The sequence below is a fragment of the Natator depressus genome, chromosome 22, assembly GCF_965152275.1.
Source record: "Natator depressus isolate rNatDep1 chromosome 22, rNatDep2.hap1, whole genome shotgun sequence".
NCBI classification, from domain to species: Eukaryota; Metazoa; Chordata; order Testudines; family Cheloniidae; genus Natator; species Natator depressus.
The window spans coordinates 14,329,095-14,351,305 of record NC_134255.1 but is presented as its reverse complement, the minus strand read 5'-3'; the positions used below and the strand labels follow the sequence as shown (position 1 = coordinate 14,351,305).

The 22,211-nt window shown below is 48.4% G+C and overlaps 1 protein-coding gene across 2 annotated transcripts; it reads right to left on the bottom strand.

The window, feature by feature from the left end:
• Positions 1-1,376: 1,376 nt before the first annotated feature.
• On the bottom strand, positions 1,377-22,073 carry C22H11orf52 (chromosome 22 C11orf52 homolog). 2 transcript variants are annotated; one of them, XM_074936926.1, is made up of 4 exons: positions 21,734-22,073; positions 7,233-7,273; positions 5,613-5,659; positions 1,377-5,042 (listed from the first exon to the last, which is right to left on the bottom strand). In XM_074936926.1, the coding sequence occupies exons 1-4, from the start codon at positions 21,763-21,765 to the stop codon at positions 4,791-4,793; spliced, it is 372 nt and encodes a 123-aa protein (XP_074793027.1). In that variant the 5' UTR covers positions 21,766-22,073; the 3' UTR covers positions 1,377-4,790. The 2 variants fall into 2 exon arrangements, with proteins under 2 accessions (XP_074793027.1, XP_074793029.1); XM_074936928.1 differs by having other exon boundaries at positions 1,377-5,039.
• Positions 22,074-22,211: the final 138 nt, after the last annotated feature.

Sequence of the window (22,211 nt, the reverse complement as noted above, 5' to 3'; positions counted from 1 at the left end):
TCGGGAGGAATGGGGAAGGGAGATCACTGGGTGTATGGCAGGAAATGGAAGTGTCACTGCGTGTGTATGGGGAAGATGGAGATGGGAGGACACTAGGTGTACGGTGGGTAGTTGGGGTGTCACTGGGTGTGTATTGGATGGTGCAAAAGGGTTGGGATGGTCACTATATACTTAGTGTGTGGTGCGGAGGTCACTGGGTGCGTAGCAGGAGGGGCAGGGGATGGGGAGATCACTGGGAGTATGGTGGAGGGCTGGGGAGGTTACTTGGGTGTATGGGGGATTGGGGTGTCATTGGTTGTGTCCGATACAAGGTTGGGAGTCACCGGGGGAGGGGGGTAGCTGGAGAGTGGGGGCTGTGGGGTCAAAGGGTCTGGTGGGATCACTGGTGGTAAACTGGGGGTATAGTGGGTGGGGGCTGGGGTGAGTGGGGATGAGCTCACAGGAAGTCGCTGGGGGGTCACTGGGGGTGTATGTGGGGGCTGGGGGCTATTGGGGGGTCACTGGGCGTACAGGGGGGTGGGCTCACAGGAAGTCGCTGGGGGGTCACTGGGGGTGTATGTGGGGGCTGGGGGCTATTGGGGGTCACTGGGGGTACAGTGGGTAGGGTGAGGGGGGTGGGCTCACAGGAAGTCGCTGGGGGTGTATGTGGGGGCTGGGGGCTATTGGGGGGTCACTGGGGGTACAGTGGGTGGGGGGTGGGGTCGCGGGGGGGGGGTCACTGGGGTCTCTGCCCTTTGGGGCCCCGCAGCCGGTCGCCGGCCGGGCCCCGCGGGCTCGTGTTTCGCCCCCCACCCCCGGCCGAGCCCGGCCCGTACCTGCAGCCCGGGCCCGGCCCAGGCCCTGCAGCTCCCGGCGGCGGCAGCGCGTCCCCGCTGCCATGGAGACCGGGGGGCGGTGCCGGGAGGCCGCCGCCGGGGCCGCCCCGCCCCCGAGCCCTCGCCTGCTCCCCCCGCCCGGGCTGAGAGCCGGGCGCGACCTCCCCCTGGCGGTGCTGAGCGGGAGCGCAGGGCAGGGCCCCCAGCTCTGGCGGGGGGGATCCCTTGGGGGCCAGGGTCCTGGGGTGGGCAAGGTTTCCTAGGGGAGAGGATGGAGGGCAGGGGGGATCCAGGTTCCCCAGAAGGAGAGGCTGGGGGGACTGAGTACCGGGGGGCCACTGCTCTGGGCACCTGCAGCAGCCCAGCTGGGGTGGTTATCTGGGGAGGATACAGGTGGTGGTGCTGGGGTATCAGGGTGACGGGTGCCAAAATGATAGTAGATAGGACAGAAATGTCTCATCCCAAATGGCGAGGATCCAGCAACAACACAACTTCCAGCTTAGCTATAAAAATATTTATTTTCCAATTGTAAAATCAGCAGTCCCTGCTTCTGATACCCAGGAGTCTTGCCGCAGAGCCAGACAGCCAGGCAGAGGGGGATTGTACAAATTCTTCCTTAGCCATTTCTGACCCAAACTCAGCAATTAATAACATCACACTTAATTCAGTCAGATATTGGGCAGAAATTCTCTTGCTGTGCTACAGAGATAGTTTGTTTAATGTGCCTAAAGACAACATTTTAGAAATGTTGTTTTACTGTTTTAGTAAATCATGTTATTGTATGTTTATTATATAGATCAGCATTTCTAAATAAGAGTGATTCAGCATACAAACAGATTTCACTGTAAATGAGTATTGGCTTCACATTTTCTGAAAGTAAACAAGAATAATTTTCCTTCACACAGTATTTATTTTTATAACAAAGTGTCAGAAATCTCCTTTTCATAACTGGTGGCACTGATGAACCTGTATCTGCCATGTATGCATGTGAGTAGCTTTATACATGTGTCATGCATAAGTACAGGAACGAGGCGCATATCACCATAATGACCATTTAAAAAGTGCAATTTCATTAGTTAAAAGTACAATTAAGCCTCAAACGTTAAAGGAACATTTGATTGCACACTCATTTAACTCAAACTGAACAAGCCCAGAAAACAGAAGATGTTTGTAAAATCTGTTAACATTCAGTGCAAAAACAAGTTCTTCAGAGAAATCATTTCAAAACGTGTACTTTCACATTTTATCTATTCGAGGCCTGTTAAACAGGCAAAATTACTGTATTATTTCTGTTTCTATGCAGCGCATTTATCTCTAAGATACACTGTACCTCTAGAAACAACATGGAGTACCAGCTAAGCATGAAAGCTAGAATTCCCCAGGAAATCTGAGATAAAATACCAGTCCAAGCGTTGAGGAGCTCATTAAAAGACAGTGGTAACAGCAACAGACACTAATAGAGAATACAAAAGAGCCAGAGGTTCAATTAATCCACAGATCAATAGAATCAACTGACATGACCAGAAAACAAGTTCCTTAGGGCCAGACTCTGTTCCTATTTACACCAACTACAATCTGGACCAACTCTATTGACTTGTGGATTTCCCCCAGTGTAACTGAAACCAGAATCTGGCCCTTATTATTTGTCCTATGCTCTATTTGTGAGGTTTGGTTTCCCATTCCCAGCTCTGCATTCCAGGGAAGAGAACTTCATATCAGAAACAGATTCTTAGCAGCACATTTCGCGGCAGCTGGTTGCTTCACTCAGAACTAGAGCATAATTTGTTCTCAAATGAGCCCCATTAATTTTTGGCTGGAGATGCAGGTACATGCCCAGTTTCACCACTAAATGACAAACCATCCAGCTGCCAGCATTCTGCATGTCTATCCACTAGCTTTAGGTGGACTTAGCACCAAGGGTGCATGGTGTCAAAAGAGACCACCCATTTCTGCCATTAGCACACGGGTAGACGGGCAGTGCCCTGTGCCTTGAGTTACTCTACCAAGGAGATTATGGCTGTAAAGGAAGGCTCCCCAGTAAGTGATAATCTATATTTAATAAGGTTTATATAAAACCTATATAATAAACTTATTTCATCCTGCACTGGCTGAGGGGGGTTGGATTAGATAATGGTGAACTATTGGCTCTTTCTAGTTCTAATATTGGTGATTCTATGAAAAGCTGCCGTTGCTTGCTACTCCCACAGTCTAGCATGCACAAGATCTGGGTTTGAGACCTCAGTTCTACCCTTGAATACTGGGCCAGCAGGGGCAAAGCACTCAGCCACTCCCTTGTAATGAGGGAGTGCCCGGTGCCACACAGTCACGCTGTCCAAAGCCCATCCATTCCTCCTTGGTCAGAAAGATGGGTTATCATGCAGGGCCTGGAGAGTGGGGGGATCTGGGGGAGAAAAGGGAGAATCCTTGGAGCTTTAGGAGGGACTCAGAAGAACTAGCCCTCACAGTAATATAGGGCTTTCTCCTGCAAACCTGACTATAGGAATAGCACCCCCACTGAAGTCAGTGGGACTTCATAGGTGAGCAAAAGCCATTTTGGCGAAAAGATTGCAAGACTGGTCCCAAAAATATCTCCATGGTAACACACAGATATTAGTACCTCTTTTCTTTGTTGAGTGAACAGTAACTCATACTGATCACACTCAGGTCTTTAGTTAATAAAGACAAGTTGTTGTAGGCAAAATGCAATTTGATTATAAAATTTATGAAACTCCCCATTTTCAAACACTGGTATTTGACCAGGATGTCCCAAATCCTGCATTGAGCCACTCAGACGAGCATGTAGGTGCCCAAAGTTTCATTTAACAGTGTAAAGTGCTGGTTTAAGTTTGGAAACCCAATTTAGGTGACAATGTTGGAAATTCAGCCCATAGTTTAACCCCTGCCATGGAGGGATACAGGAACCTACTGGATTGTTGCTAAACCACATTATTAATAATCAATATTATTAATCTATAAACAAAATCTTAAATGTGTATTGGTGAGGGGGTGTATAGCGTGAGCCCTGTACTACGGGAGATTATGACGCCGTGTGCTACCATGACACAGGAAGGAATAAGAAGAAAGGGTCCTAAACCCTATCTGAGGTTGGCTATGATTCATCCCCAATCCCATAACATGCAAACTGCCAGCATGTCTGAGGACTGGGTGACCTGCCCTTAAGTGTTAGCAGAGGATTTTAAATGATTGTTCAAAAGTTAATTTGTAAATTTTAGTTGCTTTCATTTCAGATCATGGCTAAGAGCTTCTCATTCTCTTTCAAGGATCCACATCTATAACCGTCCTACTGCTGAAAGAGCTGCTTTATAGCCATGTCTAGACCCTGCATTCCTGCTTTTAGCATTGCAGAGCACTGTGCATGGTGGGAACAAACTGGTTCATTGGGGAAATGGTACAGGGTTAGTGTCTGAAGCATGCCAAGTGTAAGGGCTAGAGTTTGAGGCATGCATAGAGTGACATGGTCCAGGCAATTTCCTCACAGTATCACCCACCTGTCATTTTCTGTAACAGCTGCAGGGTTTTCTTAATGTTGAAACAAAATCCAGTGGCAAACATTTCACTTGTTCTAACTTATCTAATCCTTTGTTCTGGGTTTCCAGATCTGCCTCTATAATGGTGCTGGGCTAATCCTCCTTCCATGACATGAACCACCTCCCCATGGCACTGGGCTACGGTTTCATTAGACAGGGAGCAGCTTTACCTTCTAGGAGACATCCTGCCATCCTCAGAAACATCCCTGATGTTTCTAAAGGGGTAAATTGGATTTTCTCAGCAAAACCCAGTGAAAAGTTTTATTCAGTTATGACAAATATTAGAGTCCTTCAAAACCAAATGCAACTGGAGGATCCAGCTTCTCTGCATGTTCTCAGGTAGAGACCCATATATCCATGGTACAGGCTTGAATCTACAGCATCTCGGTCTGTGAAACACTTTTGCTGGAGGAGGCTGCTGCACCTCTTACACCAGGGTTCCATTCCTGCTGTCATATTTCAGTCTGGGATGGGGGAAGTTAAGGGTGGCATACTCCGTCGCATTCTGAATTTGCAGGTTCTTCACCTCTTCGGCTGAGCGCTCCCGGGCCCTGGTGAACACCTGGATATCTGCATAGTGCACGCTGTCATCACGCTTCACATTCCTGGGCTTGTTCACAGTAGCATAGACTGGAAACTCCACAACTTCATCGTACATGTGAGCGGCCTCCAGGTCCTTCTGGAAAAAGAGTACTAGAGAATCAGCTCCCCATTCTTTCCCCCCATCCCACACTATGGGCTCACAGGAAGGGTGGACACCACTGCCTTATCGCACCTAGCGTCAGCCAAAAGGCGATGCCAGCTTCCCCATAGACCGGAACATGCTGTCTCCAAACTATTCGCAGTCCCTGCCAGCCTGGCCATGAGCACTACCCTAGGGGTTAAGCATGCTGCTCCCAAAGCTCTCCCAGCCCCACTAGCCCAGGAAGTAAGGGTGTGTCTAGACAGCAATCAGGAAGCACAACTGCAGCATGTGCAGGCAGACCCAAGCTGGCTTCGATTGAGCTAGCTTGTTAAAAAGAAGGGCAGACGCCCAAGTACAATCTTTCCCGGGATCCTACGTATGTACTTGAGCGGCTAGCTTGTGCCATTGAAGCTACATGGCTATTGTTATTAAACTAGCTCAATCAAAACTAGCTTGTGTGAGTCTACGCTTGCTGTCCCAGTTCCAATGCAGATGTACCCTAAGAAGCTGAATACTGTATTTTCAACTTGTCTGTTCAGGAAAATGTCTTTAGGGGCCATTTACCTTCCTGTCATCCTGGTGCTGTTGGCTCATCTGTTTTGCTCTAGTGCCTGCAAAAGAAACACCGGAAAATCAGGGTGATTTAACTGCTGGATATTGCTCCCTCTTATGCATATCACAGCAATGGTGTCCAGCACACAGGCTCTCTCCACTGGGCCTTTTCAAATTTCCAGCCCCGTTGAAGTCCCCACTGAATCATGTCTTCGGAGCATGCCTCACACAAGAAAGCCCAGGTCTGTTCTTTTTGGAAAATGAGCTTTCCAGAGAGGACAACATGCTGTGGACCATGCAGTACCTAGCAGGAGGTACACACCACAGACAGCGTCAGGCCCTCTGAGCATCTCAGATCCACTGTTTGTCTGTACCCATTTTGTCCTTCGCTGTTTGGCAAACGTGTTTTGCAGGGGTTGGTTCTAGGTCTGTTGGTTTGTTTATTTCTCTGTGCTCCTAGCTGATGTTTGCAGCTCTAGAGGAGTGCTAAGCTGCAGGTGCCTGCACAGCCAGCTGAGGGCGCTCACACACCCTTTAGTTTGCAGCAAGACAGCCATTTAAGTCCTTTTTGGCATGAGATTTAGCCATTGAAAACATATTTAGAATTTTCAGAAGCTCCCTCACAAAATTCTATAACATTCCTAAGGCACTTTAGATGAAAGACTAGGAGGAACACACGAATCCCTTATGACCAGCTTCACACAGCCCATAACATTGTCATGGTCCAGCTGGAATTGTTTCGTGGGTAATTTAGCACAAATGTGGCTATTTACCAAAAGGCACAATAACAAATTCCCAAACCCAAAAGCTGTGTCTCTCTGTGAATCATATTTATAACACACACACCCCTTTGATATGGTATCTACACTAGCATGGACACACCCTCTCCCTTGAGAACTTTGTTCAGGCGTGCATCCTGTTAGAAAGTGCATTAACTCTGTCTAGGCGAAACAGTGATAATAAGGAATAACAGTGCATTGGGGTCTGAATTCTGCACCCATTGAAGTCAATGGTAAAGCTCCCATTGATGTCAATGGGGCAGGATCATGCCCTGCCTGGCTTTCAGAGGCTTCTTAGCTGCACTCGGCATTATGTTTTATTCTTGGTGTTTGTCAGACTTTCCTTGTGTTTGCCATGTTGCCAGTTTAGGCACCACAACAGGTCGCAACTCCAGAGGCCTGCTGAAGTAAAAAAAAAAAAAACAGGAGAAAATGCATCTCTCAGGGGCTATGGGAACTCTGCTGCCCCAAGGCCAGAGTTTGGCACTGCTGTCTGTCCCCTTATCATTCTCCTTCCTCATATGCCCATTCCCCCTATGTGCCAACCCCATAGCACATACACTTCCCTGCTTTAGGAGGGTGCATCAGGCAAGGAAATTTCCTCTCTGTTTTGGCAACAAATTCTATTCAACTTGTGTTCCACTGATCAGGTGGTTCCTGCAGGTCTCAGTGTTGGCTTGTGTCCAGTCTCAGCACAGCTTCATAGGGAGGGAAACTTGGCATACAGACCATTGGAGGGGATGGGGCCTCTGGAATTTGGATGAGAATCCAGATTTGTAGCTGTTCTGAGTGGAAGCCACAAACCTGTGGGACTCTGTCACTTGTTCTCCACAGATGTTTCACAAACCCTTACCTTGCTTTTCTTTTTTTCTTTTAAAAGGTGAAGGACATCTCCTGAAATCAGAAAGAGAGGCATGTTAACACTGCAAGGCCTGAGTCTCTCCTATTGTCATTGCATGCACATGTACAAACACACACGTCGCCCAGACACTGCGTTTGGGAACAACGTGAAAGAAACTTGAAAGCTCCCTGGAAGTAAGTCAATGGGCATTAGGGAACTTTCAGTGCTCAGCAGCAGGGTCCACATGGCCACTTAGCGTGCAGCAGGCTACCCCAGCTTGTTGCACACTAACTAGCTGTGTAGACAAGCCCTAAGAGCCATTCAGCCCAAGCAAGACTCTCCCAGTTGCAATTCCCTAGGAGCTGTCCAGTGGAAAGTGTTACTGAATTTACCCACAAGACTGCAGGGTCTGAGACAGCCCTTTCATTATAGGACTCCTGTTCAGAATTGCTCACCTGAGGCAGCCATGGGAGAAGCCCAGACTGGAGTTCTCGAGTTTTAGTCTTGACCCTTACTTCCCTGTACAGAAGAAGTTATGTTTTTTACAGAAACTTAATGGTACTCAGTGGAATTCACCCTGCAAGACAGGAGGATTTCAAAAAGGGCCAAGTCTATATAGCTAAATGAATTCTGCTTCCTAGTGTTCCCTTAGGTTGTTTGAGACCCACCAAATTCCTTCTCTATTGTGATCTAATGAGGATACGACCCCAGCTCTCCTGAGTGTGGTTCTGATGAGGCATCTCTGCCAGTTCTCCTGACTCAGGGAATTATACTTTGGATATCCTGCGATGCCTGCAGTGGTCAGTGTGAACACAATGGTCCCTTAGATTCTGTGCACACATCTCCCACTAACTGATGGGCTTGAGGTTCTCCAGGAGGTGCAGGAACTCAATGGGTTGTGCCCCACCATAAAACCTTGGAGAAGCACCTTTCCCTGGATGGGAAATGCCTGCACGAAGTGATGACACGGACTCCCACTGTCCCTGAGTCCTGGGTAAAGAGGGGCTCCTCCAGGGGACGCCAGATGTAGATCTGAGATTTTTGGGTGCACGTGTCAAGGGTAAGTGCTGGTCATTCTCGTCTATCGTCCCTCTGCCACCTGACTCTCTGTCCCCGCACAGAACAGGGAGGCAAGTTTTGAGCCTCACAACTGTCTAATCCACACAGATCCACGGAACTGAACTAAAGCACTGATGGTGACTAACACGTCAAGCCAAACACCTAGCTCCATAGTTTGCCTGTGTGACCAGCCATCTCTGCCTTTGCTGCACTCTCTCCCCATTTCCAAGGGCCAAGAATTGTCTCTTGTTAGGATAGGTATAACACAAACAGATCTATGGGACTATCACCCCTAACGTGCAAAGACGTGCCATCTCTGGGTGGCCCAAATGGAATGGCAGACGCAGTCTCAATTGCAATGACAGCCACTCAGAAAGGAGCTTCTGCAGAGAACTCACTGGGCTGTGCCCCCTTCCTGACCTCCTGAGGTCCCTTCCAACCCTTATATTCTATGATTCTATGAGATCATAACATCTCTACGTGTGTGGAGAAGCTGGTTCCTGACTGGCCGGAGGAGCAGGAGACCCTGATTAGGTTCTGCTATTTAAAAAATACAACTACATGCTACAGAAAAGAGCCCAAACACTTAAGTAACACCTTAGTGACACCACAACGGCACAGCAAGACTGCAGCAACACAGCCCAGAGATGGGGTGACACTGGGGCAACACAGCCCAAAGCCATGACGACACCATAGCAACGCAGCCCAGAGCTTAGGAGACATCACAGTGATATGGCCCAGAGCAGGCCTGATGCCACGGCAACACGGCCCAGAGGGGCAATACTGTGGGGATGCCACCGTGAGTTGGAGCGACACTGTGCTGTGGTAATGCCTTTATGAGCTGTAATGGTACCATGGTAACACTGTTGAGAGCTGCAGCAAGAGAAACAGAGAGAGGAGAATGACAAGGAGTCCCAGTTGCTAAGATACCTGAGTCTAACAACTCCATTTTTGTGGAAGGGTTGGAAATGCCAGGGCCTGCTGGGCACCCTTCCAGACTTAGCAGCTCCGCGACCTGCTGTGTGTACACCCTGCTTTCCACAGGAAGCCCTGGCAGCCGGGGAGAGACACAGCAGTCACACTGAGAGAAGCAGGGTCTAGCCAAGGGCCTTGTTCACTGCCCCACAGCAGGACTTCAGAGTACAGACACAGTGGGCCCGATTGGCCCCAGGGGGAAATTTGTGCACCTCAAACCTGCGTTCTGCCTTTGTGGGGGGAGAGATCTTTGGTGGAGCCTGGTGCCACATCATCTGTACCCTACAGATACCCTCAAACACGTACCCACCTCCCACTGCTACTTGGACAGTCCAGTATACCCCCAAGAACGAGCGAGAACCGTTTTGATTGGACTGCTATGAGATCAAAGGCTCTGAGTGCTGAGGATACTCTAGGATTGTCACAAAACCTTTTCTCCTGGGGCCAGGGGCCAGTTTGCTGCCCTGACAGCTCCAAACCCTGCAGCTCCTCCCTGATTCAAGAAACAGGTGCCTATGGAACATACGCTTCTGAAGGATCCCAGGTAATTTCCCCCTTTCTGCAAGTCTTTGGACTAAACAGAACCAGAGCAAACAAAGCTGTGCGCTCCACAGACGCTGAGACAAATCCTGCCCTCACTCCCCCATACCAGAGAGAAAGACATCCCAGTAGTGCAATGAACAAGGGCCAAATTCATCCCTAGTGGAACATGACTGACTTTAGCAGAGTTACACTGGGTCTGAATATGGCCCCAGGAGCACACTCTGTCTCTCTGTGCAGATATGTGTCACAGTCTGAGCCAGATGCATGAAGCAAATGTTATCATTCCATAAAGCCAGAAGGACCAGAGGAAAGCAGGTGCCAATCCTTATATGGCTAGTAACATGCTAGCACGTACATCCAGCCCTGGACTATGTCCAGCACGCTAGGCCTTGGAGGCTCCCAGAGCTGGGCTGTGTCTCTGCTGCAACACAGGGGCTGGGGCTGGAAACATGGGGCTAGCACTTTTAAAGGAAAGGGAGAGAATCACCGGAGAGTATCCAAGAGCATATGGCTTTGTGTGCCCCACAGTGTTTGCATTACCCACCCCAGCCATGCCCAGGGGCAGTGCAGTACCTGAAGGAGCTCTGTGCTTTCCAGCTTTAAAGATCCGGGGATGGAAGGGCATTAATGGCCTTTGGTTCTGTAACAACCATATGAAGGAAGGAAGGGGGTTACGCACTAAGAGGTTTTAATAATGGGCAGTAGTGATTAACCATCTTTCTGCTGGGGCACAGGGAGGCAAAATCAGTGTAGGCAGATGAAGGGCAATTCCCACTGAAATCAGTGGGGTTGCACTCAGTGACACTAGGGCTGAGTTTGACCCATCGTCTGCAAACAGCTCAGGCGCCATGTGGGCTGAAAGGCACTACGGAAACAAGATGGGTTATTGTTATTAATACCTAGCCCTGCTACTGTCACTGTTGCACTCCAGTTCATCCCCCTCCTCCGGCCAGGCCCCAGGTATGTGACCAGCACAGCAGTAGCTGTACCTTGTGGCAAGAGCTGTGCTGAGGTCACTGAAGATGCTGTTAGCACAAACAAGAAGAGGCCGAGCTCCTTCCAAGACAAGGCTGGAGTTTATCCTGTGGAAAAGGGCTGCTGCTCTGAGCAACACTGTTGGATTTTGAAATGTTTCCTTCACTGCCCAGTCAGGTCCCCATGCCCTCCCAAAAGGGGAGCAGCTTCAGTTCACTGACTCTTATGAGGTGCCCTGCCCAGCTCCTGGGCTCTGGAGTCGGTTGATCCTTTGCAGCGTGCAGGAAGGTCATGCAGCAGAATTAAAATAGCTCAACTTTAAATATAATCAGCAGAGTCCCTGGCCAGTTCCCTGAGATGCGGGGCTCAGGATCAACTTTCCAAGCTGCTTTCACCTGTTCTGCTCGCCCTCCTTTGTGGATGGAGTTTACCAGGCAGTCTGCAGCCTGGTGTTATTCTAAGGATGTCTGCAGGCTAATCCCAGGGACACCATCTCCCCACCTCAGATCTGCTGTAATTAGAATGGACAAGGCAAGGGAGGCAAGAACAGGGCACAGCTCTCCATATCTCTATTCAAAATGAGACCATAAATGTTCAGCCCAAATCATACTCCATCACATGCCCATCTGGGCCTGCACCCCCTGCATGCACACACACCTACATCCCCCACCCCAAGGATACACACCTGCTCCTACACCCCACCCCATCAACACCCAGGATCCTACACCCCATCACACAGGCACAGACCTGCTTCAGTACCTCACACAGACTCCTGCGCTGCACCCCGTCTCACTCACACACAATTCTGCTTCTACAGCCCCCCCATCCTAAAACCCATCACACATCTCCATCTACTGCCCATCACACACCCCACCGATCAACTCTCTCTCTGTTGTGTGATGCCCCCACTGCCCCATCACAGGCTCAAACACCTTATGACTCCAATATTCCCTTTTACCCTATTCATTGCATTTAACAGATCTTTAGAAAACAGCAACGTTCAAGAGGATCTGTACATCCTTGTTTGCAGAAAATAATATGATGCTGAATGTTTCCTTCCTTCAATGAGAAATTAAGGAGTATGTGGCCTAGGGCAGTGCTTCAACCAGGGGTACATGTACCCCGTGGGGTACGCAGAGGTCTTCCAGGGGGTATATCAACTCCTCTAGATAATTGCCTATTTGACAACAGGCTACAGAAAAAGCAATAGCGAAGTCAGTACAAACTAAAATTCCATACAGACAATGACTTGTTTATTCTACTTTATATATGATACACTGAAATGTAAGTATAATATTTATATTACAATTGATTTATTTTATAATAATATGGTAAAAAGAAAGCAATTTGTCAGTAACAGTGTGCTGTGACACTTTTGTTTTTTTATGTCTGATTTTGTAAGCAAGTTAGTTTTTAAGTGAGGTGAAACATGGGGATATGCAAGACAAATCAAACTCCTGAAAGGGGTATAGCAGACTGAAAAGATTGAGAGTCACTGGCCTAGGTGGGGACACAGTCCCAGTGGAAACACTCCCCAGATGTGTCCAGATGTTAGGTAAAACTTTTTTTTTCAATTAATATTTTTGCCCTAATGGTTCTTTTTAAAAATGATTTCTTAGACTCCAGAAACCATTTGAATTTCTTGCCACCTATTCTCCATTCCCAAGGTTGTCTGTGTTAATAATAACGATTTAGGATAGGATTTTCAAATGCGTTGGGTGCCTAACTCCCTTAGGTCCCTTTGAAAACCTCAGCCTTTATTTAAAAAGCCATGCTCTCTGCTGAGGCACCTAGGGTGCTGCCCAGGCACATAATATATAGGAATAACAGCAATTTACACACTCTGAAAGAGCAAAACTAAAATAAGATACTTAAATGTCAAAGAAAGTGGTACTGATGGTTAGCAGGGCAAAAACGGTGTGTGGAGGCTTTTTTACAGCCAGATAACTTGCAATAAAAACACACTTCTTCTTGGATGACAGGCAGGATTGTCCATAATAATTAGAGCACTAACCTAGGCCTTGGGAGAGCCTGTGTTCAATTCCCTGCTCTGCTACAGACTTCCTGGGTGAGCCTTGCCAAAGTCTCTTTCCCTATCTATAAAAATGAAGACAAGTACAATAATATTTCCCTGCTTCCAGCAGTGCAGTGAGGATAACTACATTAAAGATTGTGCAGGGCTTTGAGAGCCACTGATGAAAAGTGCTATAGAAAAGCTAGGTAATATTATTTGGCTGTTAAGTCAAAGCCACATCTGACCCACTGCTGCAGAGATGATATGGAGCCCATTCTTTTCCTGCTCTCTTTCCTCTGCAGACCCCCCAGTCAAGCCCCTGTTACATAGCTTACCGCTGCAGTTAGCAGCCACTTCAAACCAGCCATGCAGGGTGTGACCGGTCGGAATGTGGAACTGGAGGTCTCCCCTTTGCTGTGTCTTTCCCCCCATTCTTTGTAAAAAGAAAAGGAGTACTTGTGGCACCTTAGAGACTAACCAATTTATTTGAGCATAAGCTTTCGTGAGCTACAGCTCACTTCATCGGATGCATCCAATGAAGTGAGCTGTAGTTCACGAAAGCTTATGCTCAAATAAATTGGTTAGTCTCTAAGGTGCCACAAGTACTCCTTTTCTTTTTGCGAACACAGACTAACATGGCTGTTACTCTGAAACCCATTCTTTGTAGACTCTCAGGAGGAAAGCACTTCTCTACTTCTTTCTCCCTGATGCAGCCTTTAAGGTAGATGTTTGCTCTTAATTCACAGGTCACGCACGCATGGTAGCAGAGGGCAAAAGACAGATCACGGCTTCCAGGAGTCTTTAAGCCAGAGCGCTCTCCACCACACAAGGACCTTACCAATGAGAGAGTGGCATCAGCTTAGGACAGACCAAAAGGCACCAACATAAAACTGAAGCAGGAAGGAAACTTGGGACCCTTTGTTCCCCGGATCATTCCTAGCTTGCTGTCATTCTCAGGAAACTTAAATGACTTTTCACAAAGCTCTGGCTAGTGATCTCTCACCACGTGTGTACCATGCTTATGACAATGGAGCCTTGATCTCAGGTGGCGGCTCTAGGTGCTACCTCCTCAGGCCCTACGCTACCAGCACTCCCAGCTATCTTCGAGACACCACTGACTTCCTGAGGAAACTACAATCCATCAGTGATCTTCCTGAAAACACCATCCTGGCCACTATGGATGTAGAAGCCCCCTACACCAACATTCCACACAAAGATAGACTACAAGCAGTCAGGAACACTATCCCCGATAATGTCACGGCAACCTGGTGGCTGAACTTTGTGATTTTGTCCTCACCCATAACTATTTCACATTTGGGGACAATGTATACCTTCAAATCAGCGGCACTGCTATGGGTACCCGCATGGCCCCACAGTATGCCAACATTTTTATGGCTGACTTAGAACAAGGCTTCCTCAGCTCTCATCCCCTAATGCCCCTACTCTACTTGCGCTATATTGATGACATCTTCATCATCTGGACCCATGGCAAAGAAGCTCTTGAGGAATTCCACCATGATTTCAACAATTTCCATCCCACCATCAACCTCAGCCTGGACTAGTCCACACAAGAGATCCACTTCCTGGACACTACAGTGCTAATAAGCGATGGTCACATAAACACCACCCTATACCGGAAACCTACTGACCACTATTCCTACCTACATGCCTCCAGCTTTCACCCAGACCACACCACACGATCCATTGTCTACAGCCAAGCTCTATGATACAACCGCATTTGCTCCAACCCCTCAGACAAAGACAAACACCTACAAGATCTCTATCAAGCATTCTTACAACTACAATACCCACCTGCTGAAGTGAAGAAACAGATTGACAGAGCCAGAAGAGTACCCAGAAGTCATCTACTACAGGACAGGCCCAACAAAGAAAATAACAGAGCGCCACTAGCCGTCACCTTCAGCCCCCAACTAAAATCTCTCCAACGCATTATCAAGGATCTACAACCTATCCTGAAGGACGACCCATCACTCTGACAAATCTTGGGAGACAGGCCAGTCCTTGCCTACAGACAGCCCCCCAACCTGAAGCAAATACTCACCAGCAACCACACACCACACAACAGAACCACTAACCCAGGAACCTATCCTTGCAACAAAGCCCGTTGCCAACTGTGCCCACATATCTATTCAGGGGACACCATCATAGGGCCTAATCACATCAGCCACACTATCAGAGGCTCGTTCACCTGCACATCTACCAATGTGATATATGCCATCATGTGCCAGCAATGCCCCTCTGCCATGTACATTGGTCAAACTGGACAGTCTCTACGTAAAAGAATAAATGGACACAAATCAGATGTCAAGAATTATAACATTCATAAACCAGTTGAAAAACACTTCAATCTCTCTGGTCACTCGATTTCTGATCTAAAAGTGACTATCCTTCAACAAAAAAACTTCGAAAACAGACTCCAAGGAGAGACTGCTGAATTGGAATTAATTTGCAAATTGGATACAATTAACTTAGGCTTGAATAGAGACTGGGAGTGGTTGAGTCATTATACTAAGTAAAACTATTTCCCCTTGTTTATTCCCTCCCCCACCTTGATTATCACTTCAAAAGGTTTTCTCTCCCCCCACCCCACTCTCCTGCTGGTAATAGCTCATCTTAAGTGATCACTCTCCTTACAATGTGTATTTTTTCATGGTCTGTGTGTATATAAATCTCCTCACTGTATTTTCCACTTTATGCATCCGATGAAGTGAGCTGTAGCTCATGAAAGCTTATGCTCAAATAAATTGGTTAGTCTCTAAGGTGCCAAAAGTACTCCTTTTCTTTTTACAAATACATACTAATCCTGCAGAGTGCTGAGTCTTTTGGTGCTCAGTACTCTGCAGGATTAGGCCCTAATATCCCTGGCATTTGGAGGATCAGGCTCTTAGTGCTACCCAGCTGGTAGACATATCAGATTGCCCCCTACTTTCCAGGCAGTTTTTGATACAAAGCCAAGGGGGAACTGGCAGCATCTATCCCAGCACAATCACTGCACAGAGGGGCCCTCAGGAGAGAGGCTGCCCCAGGCCCTCCTGCTAAGGGGAAGGTTAGAAAGGTGAGCTCCTAAGTAGCTCAGCCCTGGACAGAGATTCACCCCTTTTTCAGAGGTTCATGGCCTCCAGATACTGGTTTCTGCTTCTCTTTGAGGTCAGTGATTGTGTCTACTTCACTGTTTGTACAGCGACTGGCACAATAGGGCCCTGACTCCCAGCTGGGGCCTGTGATGCTTCCTAACAGAAATTACAATGATAACGATCTTCTTTATCCTCAGGAGTCCCTAGCCTCCCTGCAGACTCCCAGTTCACCTGGGAGGGACTACAGCAGAGCATGACCCTTCATTCTTCAGGCAATTCACGAACATTAACAGATAGCAAAGGATGGTGGAGAAACCCTCAGGGCAGGAGATGGAGAGATTGTAATGGAGATGAGGGGTTGTAATGAGCCCTTGGCAAGGGGAGAAGCCAACACCCACCATGGGTACCTGAGCAATGTTAAGTAACAGAGTCACACGCCCTGATTCCTAGCCTACCCCTAGCTCTCACCCCACAGGCAGGTACAGATTCTTGCATTCCATCCTGACTCCCAGTCCCCACCATGCTCTAACCAATAACCTACATGCCATTCCCCAAGCCAGGAAATGAACCCAGGAGTCCTGATTCCCAGTTCCAGTCAATAAGCCATGCTGTGTCTCTTTTAAATATTTCATAGATTCATAGATACTAAGGTCAGAAGGGACCATTATGATCATCTAGTCTGACCTCCTGCACAACGCAGGCCACAGAATTTCACCCAGCCACTCCTGCGAAAAACCTCTCACCTATGTCTGAGCTATTGAAGTCCTGAAATCGTGGTTTAAAGACTTCAAGGAGCAGAGAATCCTCCAGCAAGTGACCCGTGCCCCATGCTACAGAGGAAGGTGAAAAACCTCCAGGGCCTCTCCCAATTTGCCCTGGAGGAAAATCCCTTCCCGACCCCAGATATAGTAATCAGCTAAACCCTGAGCATATGGGCAAGATTCACCAGCCAGATTTAATAATTTTATTAAGATAATGTTGAAATAAGAAATGGTACAGAGTTCAAGCATAGAAGTTTCTGGTTGTCAGGGGATAAGTTACAGATTATCAAGGGGTGTAAAATTCGATTTAGGAGCTGGTGGAGTAAGGATTACATAATAATCTGCAATCTCCCCGACTGGGGTAAAAGTTTAACCAGTTAGAGTACAGACATTGAGATATGGGGTAAGTTATCCACACAACAGCTATGTTCAGTATGCGGAGTATAGTGAGTGGATACGATGGTGGGGATGGGTCTACCCTCATTTGGTGGGGTTTAATGTTCAGTGGGTTTACTACAGAAAATTCTTTCCTGGGTAACTCAGATCCCACCCCATCTAACATCCCATCACAGGCCATTAGGCCTATTTACCATGAATATTTAATTACCAAAACCATGTTCTCCCATCATACCATCTCCTCCATAAACTTATCGAGTTTAATCTTAAAGCCAGATAGATCTTTTGCCCGCACTGCTTCCCTTGGAAGGCTATTCCAAAACTTCACTCCTCTGATGGTTAGAAACCTTCGTCTAATTTCAAGTCTAAACTTCCCGGTGGCCAGTTTATATCCATTTGTTCTTGTGTCCACATTGGTACTGAGCTTAAATAATTCCTCCCCCTCTCCGGTATTTATCCCTCTGATATATTTATAGAGAGCAATCCTATCTCCCCTCAACCTTCTTGTAGTTAGGCTAAACAAGCCAAGCTCCTTGAGTCTCCTTTCATAAGACAAGTTTTCCATTCCTCGGATCATCCTAGTAGCCCTTCTCTGTACCTGTTCCAGTTTGAATTCATCCTTCTTAAACATGGGAGACCAGAACTGCACACAGTATTCCAGGGGAGGTCTCACCGGTGCCTTGTATAACGGTACTAAAATCTCCTTATCCCTGCTGGAAATACCTCTCCTGATGCCTCCCAAGACCGCATTAGCTTTTTTCACAGCCATATCACATTGGCAGCTCATAGTCATCCTATGATCAACCAATACTCCAAGGTCATTCTCCTCCTCCGTTACTTTTCAAATATTTTCACATATGTAATATTACAAAATAAAAACAAAACTATATATTTATATATTATGACACCCCCACCCCCGCACTCCACCCAGCCAGAGGCTTGGCTTCCCATAGAATCATAGAATCATAGAATATCAGGGTTGGAAGGGACCTCAGGAGGTCATCTAGTCCAACCCCCTGCTCAAAGCAGGACCAATCCCCAATTAAATCATCCCAGCCAGGGCTTTGTCAAGCCTGACCTTAAAAACTTCTAAGGAAGGAGATTCTACCACCTCCCTAGGTAACGCATTCCAGTGTTTCACCACCCTCCTAGTGAAAAAGTTTTTCCTAATATCCAACCTAAACCTCCCCCACTGCAACTTGAGACCATTACTCCTTGTCCTGTCATCTTCTACCACTGAGAATAGTCTAGAACCATCCTCTTTGGAACCACCTCTCAGGTAGTTGAAAGCAGCTATCAAATCCCCCCTCATTCTTCTCTTCCGCAGACTAAACAATCCCACTTCCCTCAGCCTCTCCTCGTAAGTCATGTGTTCCAGACCCCTAATCATTTTTGTTGCCCTTCGCTGGACTCTCTCCAATTTATCCACATCCTTCTTGTAGTGCGGGGCCCAAAACTGGACACAGTACTCCAGATGAGGCCTCACCAATGTCGAATAGAGGGGAACGATCACGTCCCTCGATCTGCTCGCTATGCCCCTACTTATCCATCCCAAAATGCCATTGGCCTTCTTGGCAACAAGGGCACACTGCTGACTAATATCCAGCTTCTCGTTCACTGTAACCCCTAGGTCCTTTTCCGCAGAACTGCTGCCTAGCCATTCGGTCCCTAGTCTGTAGCTGTGCATTGGGTTCTTCCGTCCTAAGTGCAGGACCCTGCACTTATCCTTATTGAACCTCATCAGGTTTCTTTTGGCCCAATCCTCCAATTTGTCTAGGTCCCTCTGTATCCTATCTCTGCCCTCCAACGTATCTACCACTCCTCCCAGTTTAGTATCATCCGCAAATTTGCTAAGAGTGCAATCCACACCATCCTCCAGATCATTTATGAAGATATTGAACAAAACCGGCCCCAGGACCGACCCCTGGGGCACTCCACTTGACACCGGCTGCCAACTAGACATGGAGCCATTGATCACTACCCGTTGAGCCCGACAATCTAGCCAACTTTCTACCCACCTTATAGTACATTCATCCAGCCCATACTTCTTTAACTTGCTGACAAGAATACTGTGGGAGACTGTGTCAAAAGCTTTGCTAAAGTCAAGAAACAATACATCCACTGCTTTCCCTTCATCCACAGAATCAGTAATCTCATCATAGAAGGCGATTAGATTAGTCAGGCATGACCTTCCCTTGGTGAATCCATGCTGACTGTTCCTGATCACTTTACTCTCGTGTAAGTGCTTCAGGATTGATTCCTTGAGGACCTGCTCCATGATTTTTCCGGGGACTAAGGTGAGGCTGACCGGCCTGTAGTTCCCAGGATCCTCCTTCTTCCCTTTTTTAAAGATTGGCACTACATTAGCCTTTTTCCAGTCATCCGGGACTTCCCCCATTCGCCACGAGTTTTCAAAGATAATGGCCAATGGCTCTGCAATCACATCCGCCAATTCCTTTAGCACTCTCGGATGCAACTCATCCGGCCCCATGGACTTGTGCACGTCCAGCTTTTCTAAATAGTCCCTAACCACCTCTTTCTCCACAGAGGGCTGGCCATCTACTCCCCATGTTGCGATGCCCAGCGCAGCAGTCTGGGAGCTGTCCTTGTTAGTGAAGACAGAGGCAAAAAAAGCATTGAGCACATTAGCTTTTTCCACATCCTCTGTCACTAGGTTGCCTCCCTCATTCAGTAAGGGGCCCACACTTTCCTTGGCTTTCTTCTTGTTGCCAACATACCTGAAGAAACCCTTCTTGTTACTCTTGACATCTCTTGCTAGCTGCAGCTCCAGGTGCGATTTGGCCCTCCTGATTTCATTCCTACATGCCCGTGCAATATTTTTATACTCTTCCCTGGTCATATGTCCAACCTTCCACTTCTTGTAAGCTTCTTTTTTATGTTTAAGATCCGCTAGGATTTCACCATTAAGCCAAGCTGGTCGCCTGCCATATTTACTATTCTTTCGACTCATCGGGATGGTTTGTCCCTGTAACCTCAACAGGGATTCCTTGAAATACAGCCAGCTCTCCTGGACTCCTTTCCCCTTCATGTTAGTCCCCCAGGGGATCTTACCCATCTGCTCCCTGAGGGAGTCAAAGTCTGCTTTCCTGAAGTCCAGGGTCCGTATCCTGCTGCTTACCCTTCTTCCCTGTGTCAGGATCCTGAACTCGACCATCTCATGGTCACTGCCTCCCAGATTCCCATCCACTTTTGCTTCCCCCACTAATTCTTCCCTGTTTGTGAGCAGGAGGTCAAGAAAAGCTCCCCCCCTAGTTGGCTCGTCTAGCACTTGCACCAGGAAATTGTCCCCTACGCTTTCCAAAAACTTCCTGGATTGTCTATGCACCGCTGTATTGCTCTCCCAGCAAATATCAGGAAAATTAAAGTCACCCATGAGAACCAGGGCGTGCGATCTAGTAGCTTCTGCGAGTTGCCGGAAGAAAGCCTCATCCACCTCATCCCCCTGATCCGGTGGTCTATAGCAGACTCCCACCACTACATCACTCTTGTTGCTCACACTTCTAAACTTAATCCAGAGACACTCAGGTTTTTCTGCAGTTTCGTACCGGAGCTCTGAGCAGTCATACTGCTCCCTTACATACAGTGCTACTCCCCCACCTTTTCTGCCCTGCCTGTCCTTCCTGAACAGTTTATAACCATCCATGACAGTACTCCAGTCATGTGAGTTATCCCTTTCACCTTGGCCAGATTTTCCATAATTCCCTTTCACCTTGGCCAGATTTTCCCTGTCATGGACTCACACCCAGGCCAGCAAATATTGCCACTTGGCATCAAAGAGTGGTTTATCGTATGCCTTTTCAGTAGGCAGGACGGGGCTGGGCCCCACATGAGCCTGGAGGGATCAAGCAGGAACAACATCTGCAAATGTGCCCAGGGCCACTTTCTGGATTTCCTGACTGGAAATAAAACCCTCGCGGCTTGGAGCTTGGAGACAGAGCGGCAGGCAGCAGATAGGGGTAGGAGATGCAGAAAGCTGGACTCAGAGGAGCTGATCCGCAGTACCTTTATGCCGGCCCCGCCAGAGTAAAGGCAACACCAATCTGCCCTGAGCGTCCATCCCGTGTAGAATGGCCCCTGAGTGCAGGGAGGCTTGGGGAGGTGCAGCACTGGCTTTGCTGGTCCAGCAGCAGGGAGTGTGGCCAGAGCCTTCCTACGCCCTATTCCCGGCCGCTGGAATGACCTGTAGGGGTAGTAGCAGCAGCCAGGCATGAGTTAGGCCTGCCCCTGGCCGCTGTAAACTGTGTCTGGAGAGGAATCAACCTCAGCGCAGGAGAGAGGTGACAGTGACCCAAGCACCTCCCCACCCCCAGCTCCCTGTGCCAGATTCAGGGAGCGCGAGTCTCCCCTCCCCTGTGCCAGCTCGAAAGCGTGCCCCTCTGGCCAGCAGAAGTTGGTGCAGTAAACGACATCACCTCGCCCACCTTGCCTCTCTGTTGGCCTCCTGTGGCAGTCGCCCCCCTGCCCACTGCTCGCTCTGCAACTGCTCGCACTCTGCCTTGGCACAGGCCTGCCCGCTGAGCAGGCACGCAGGAGCCCTGGGAACTCAGAGCAGGACAGCGCACTCGCTCTTCCACACCGTTGGCAAAGTCAGCCAAACCTTTAGCCCTCAGCCGCCCCAGCCTCGCCTCTTTCCCCCTGTGTGATCCCTCCACCGCCTACAAAGCCTGGACTCACCCGTGTCCCGCACAGCTGCAGGAGTTGCCCATGTCGCTCCTGCCTCCATGAAGCAGAAAATGTTCTTCTGAAGTCACAGGGAGAGCAGAGCTTGTATTTCCTGGTTCCCTGTTCAGCCCCTGGCAGCTCCAAGGGAGTGTCTGGCAGTGTCAGGTTTCTCTCCATCAGTGCAGCGAAACTGTGTGTGTGCCATCTGCTGGAGGGATTTCCAGAGGCGGCTGCTCTTGCCAGCCCCACACTCAGCTCTCCCTGGCAAATGGGGAGCTAGAATCAGGTCTCCAGCCTGAACCCTTGGGCGGAAATTCTCCTGTTTGAGCCAACAGGACAAATCTCATCTCTGATATTCTGCACTCCCAGTGTGCGCCGAGCCCCAATGATATCAGGGAATCGGCACATCCCAGAAAAGTCCATGCTGAGCAGTTAGGAGGGTGGTGGATGGGGACAAAAGATCGGAGACAGGGGATTTTAAATCTCCCTG

Excerpts from the sequence above, each read along its gene's own strand:
- C22H11orf52 (XM_074936926.1), bottom strand. The coding sequence starts at position 21,765 with ATGGGCAACTCCTGCAGCTGTGCGGGACACGG. Across the intron at positions 7,274-21,733 it reads TGCAGCTGTGCGGGACACGG|GAGATGTCCTTCACCTTTTA; the intron begins GTGAGTCCAGGC and ends TTCTGATTTCAG. Across the intron at positions 5,660-7,232 it reads AAGAAAAAAAGAAAAGCAAG|GCACTAGAGCAAAACAGATG; the intron begins GTAAGGGTTTGT and ends TTTCTTTTGCAG.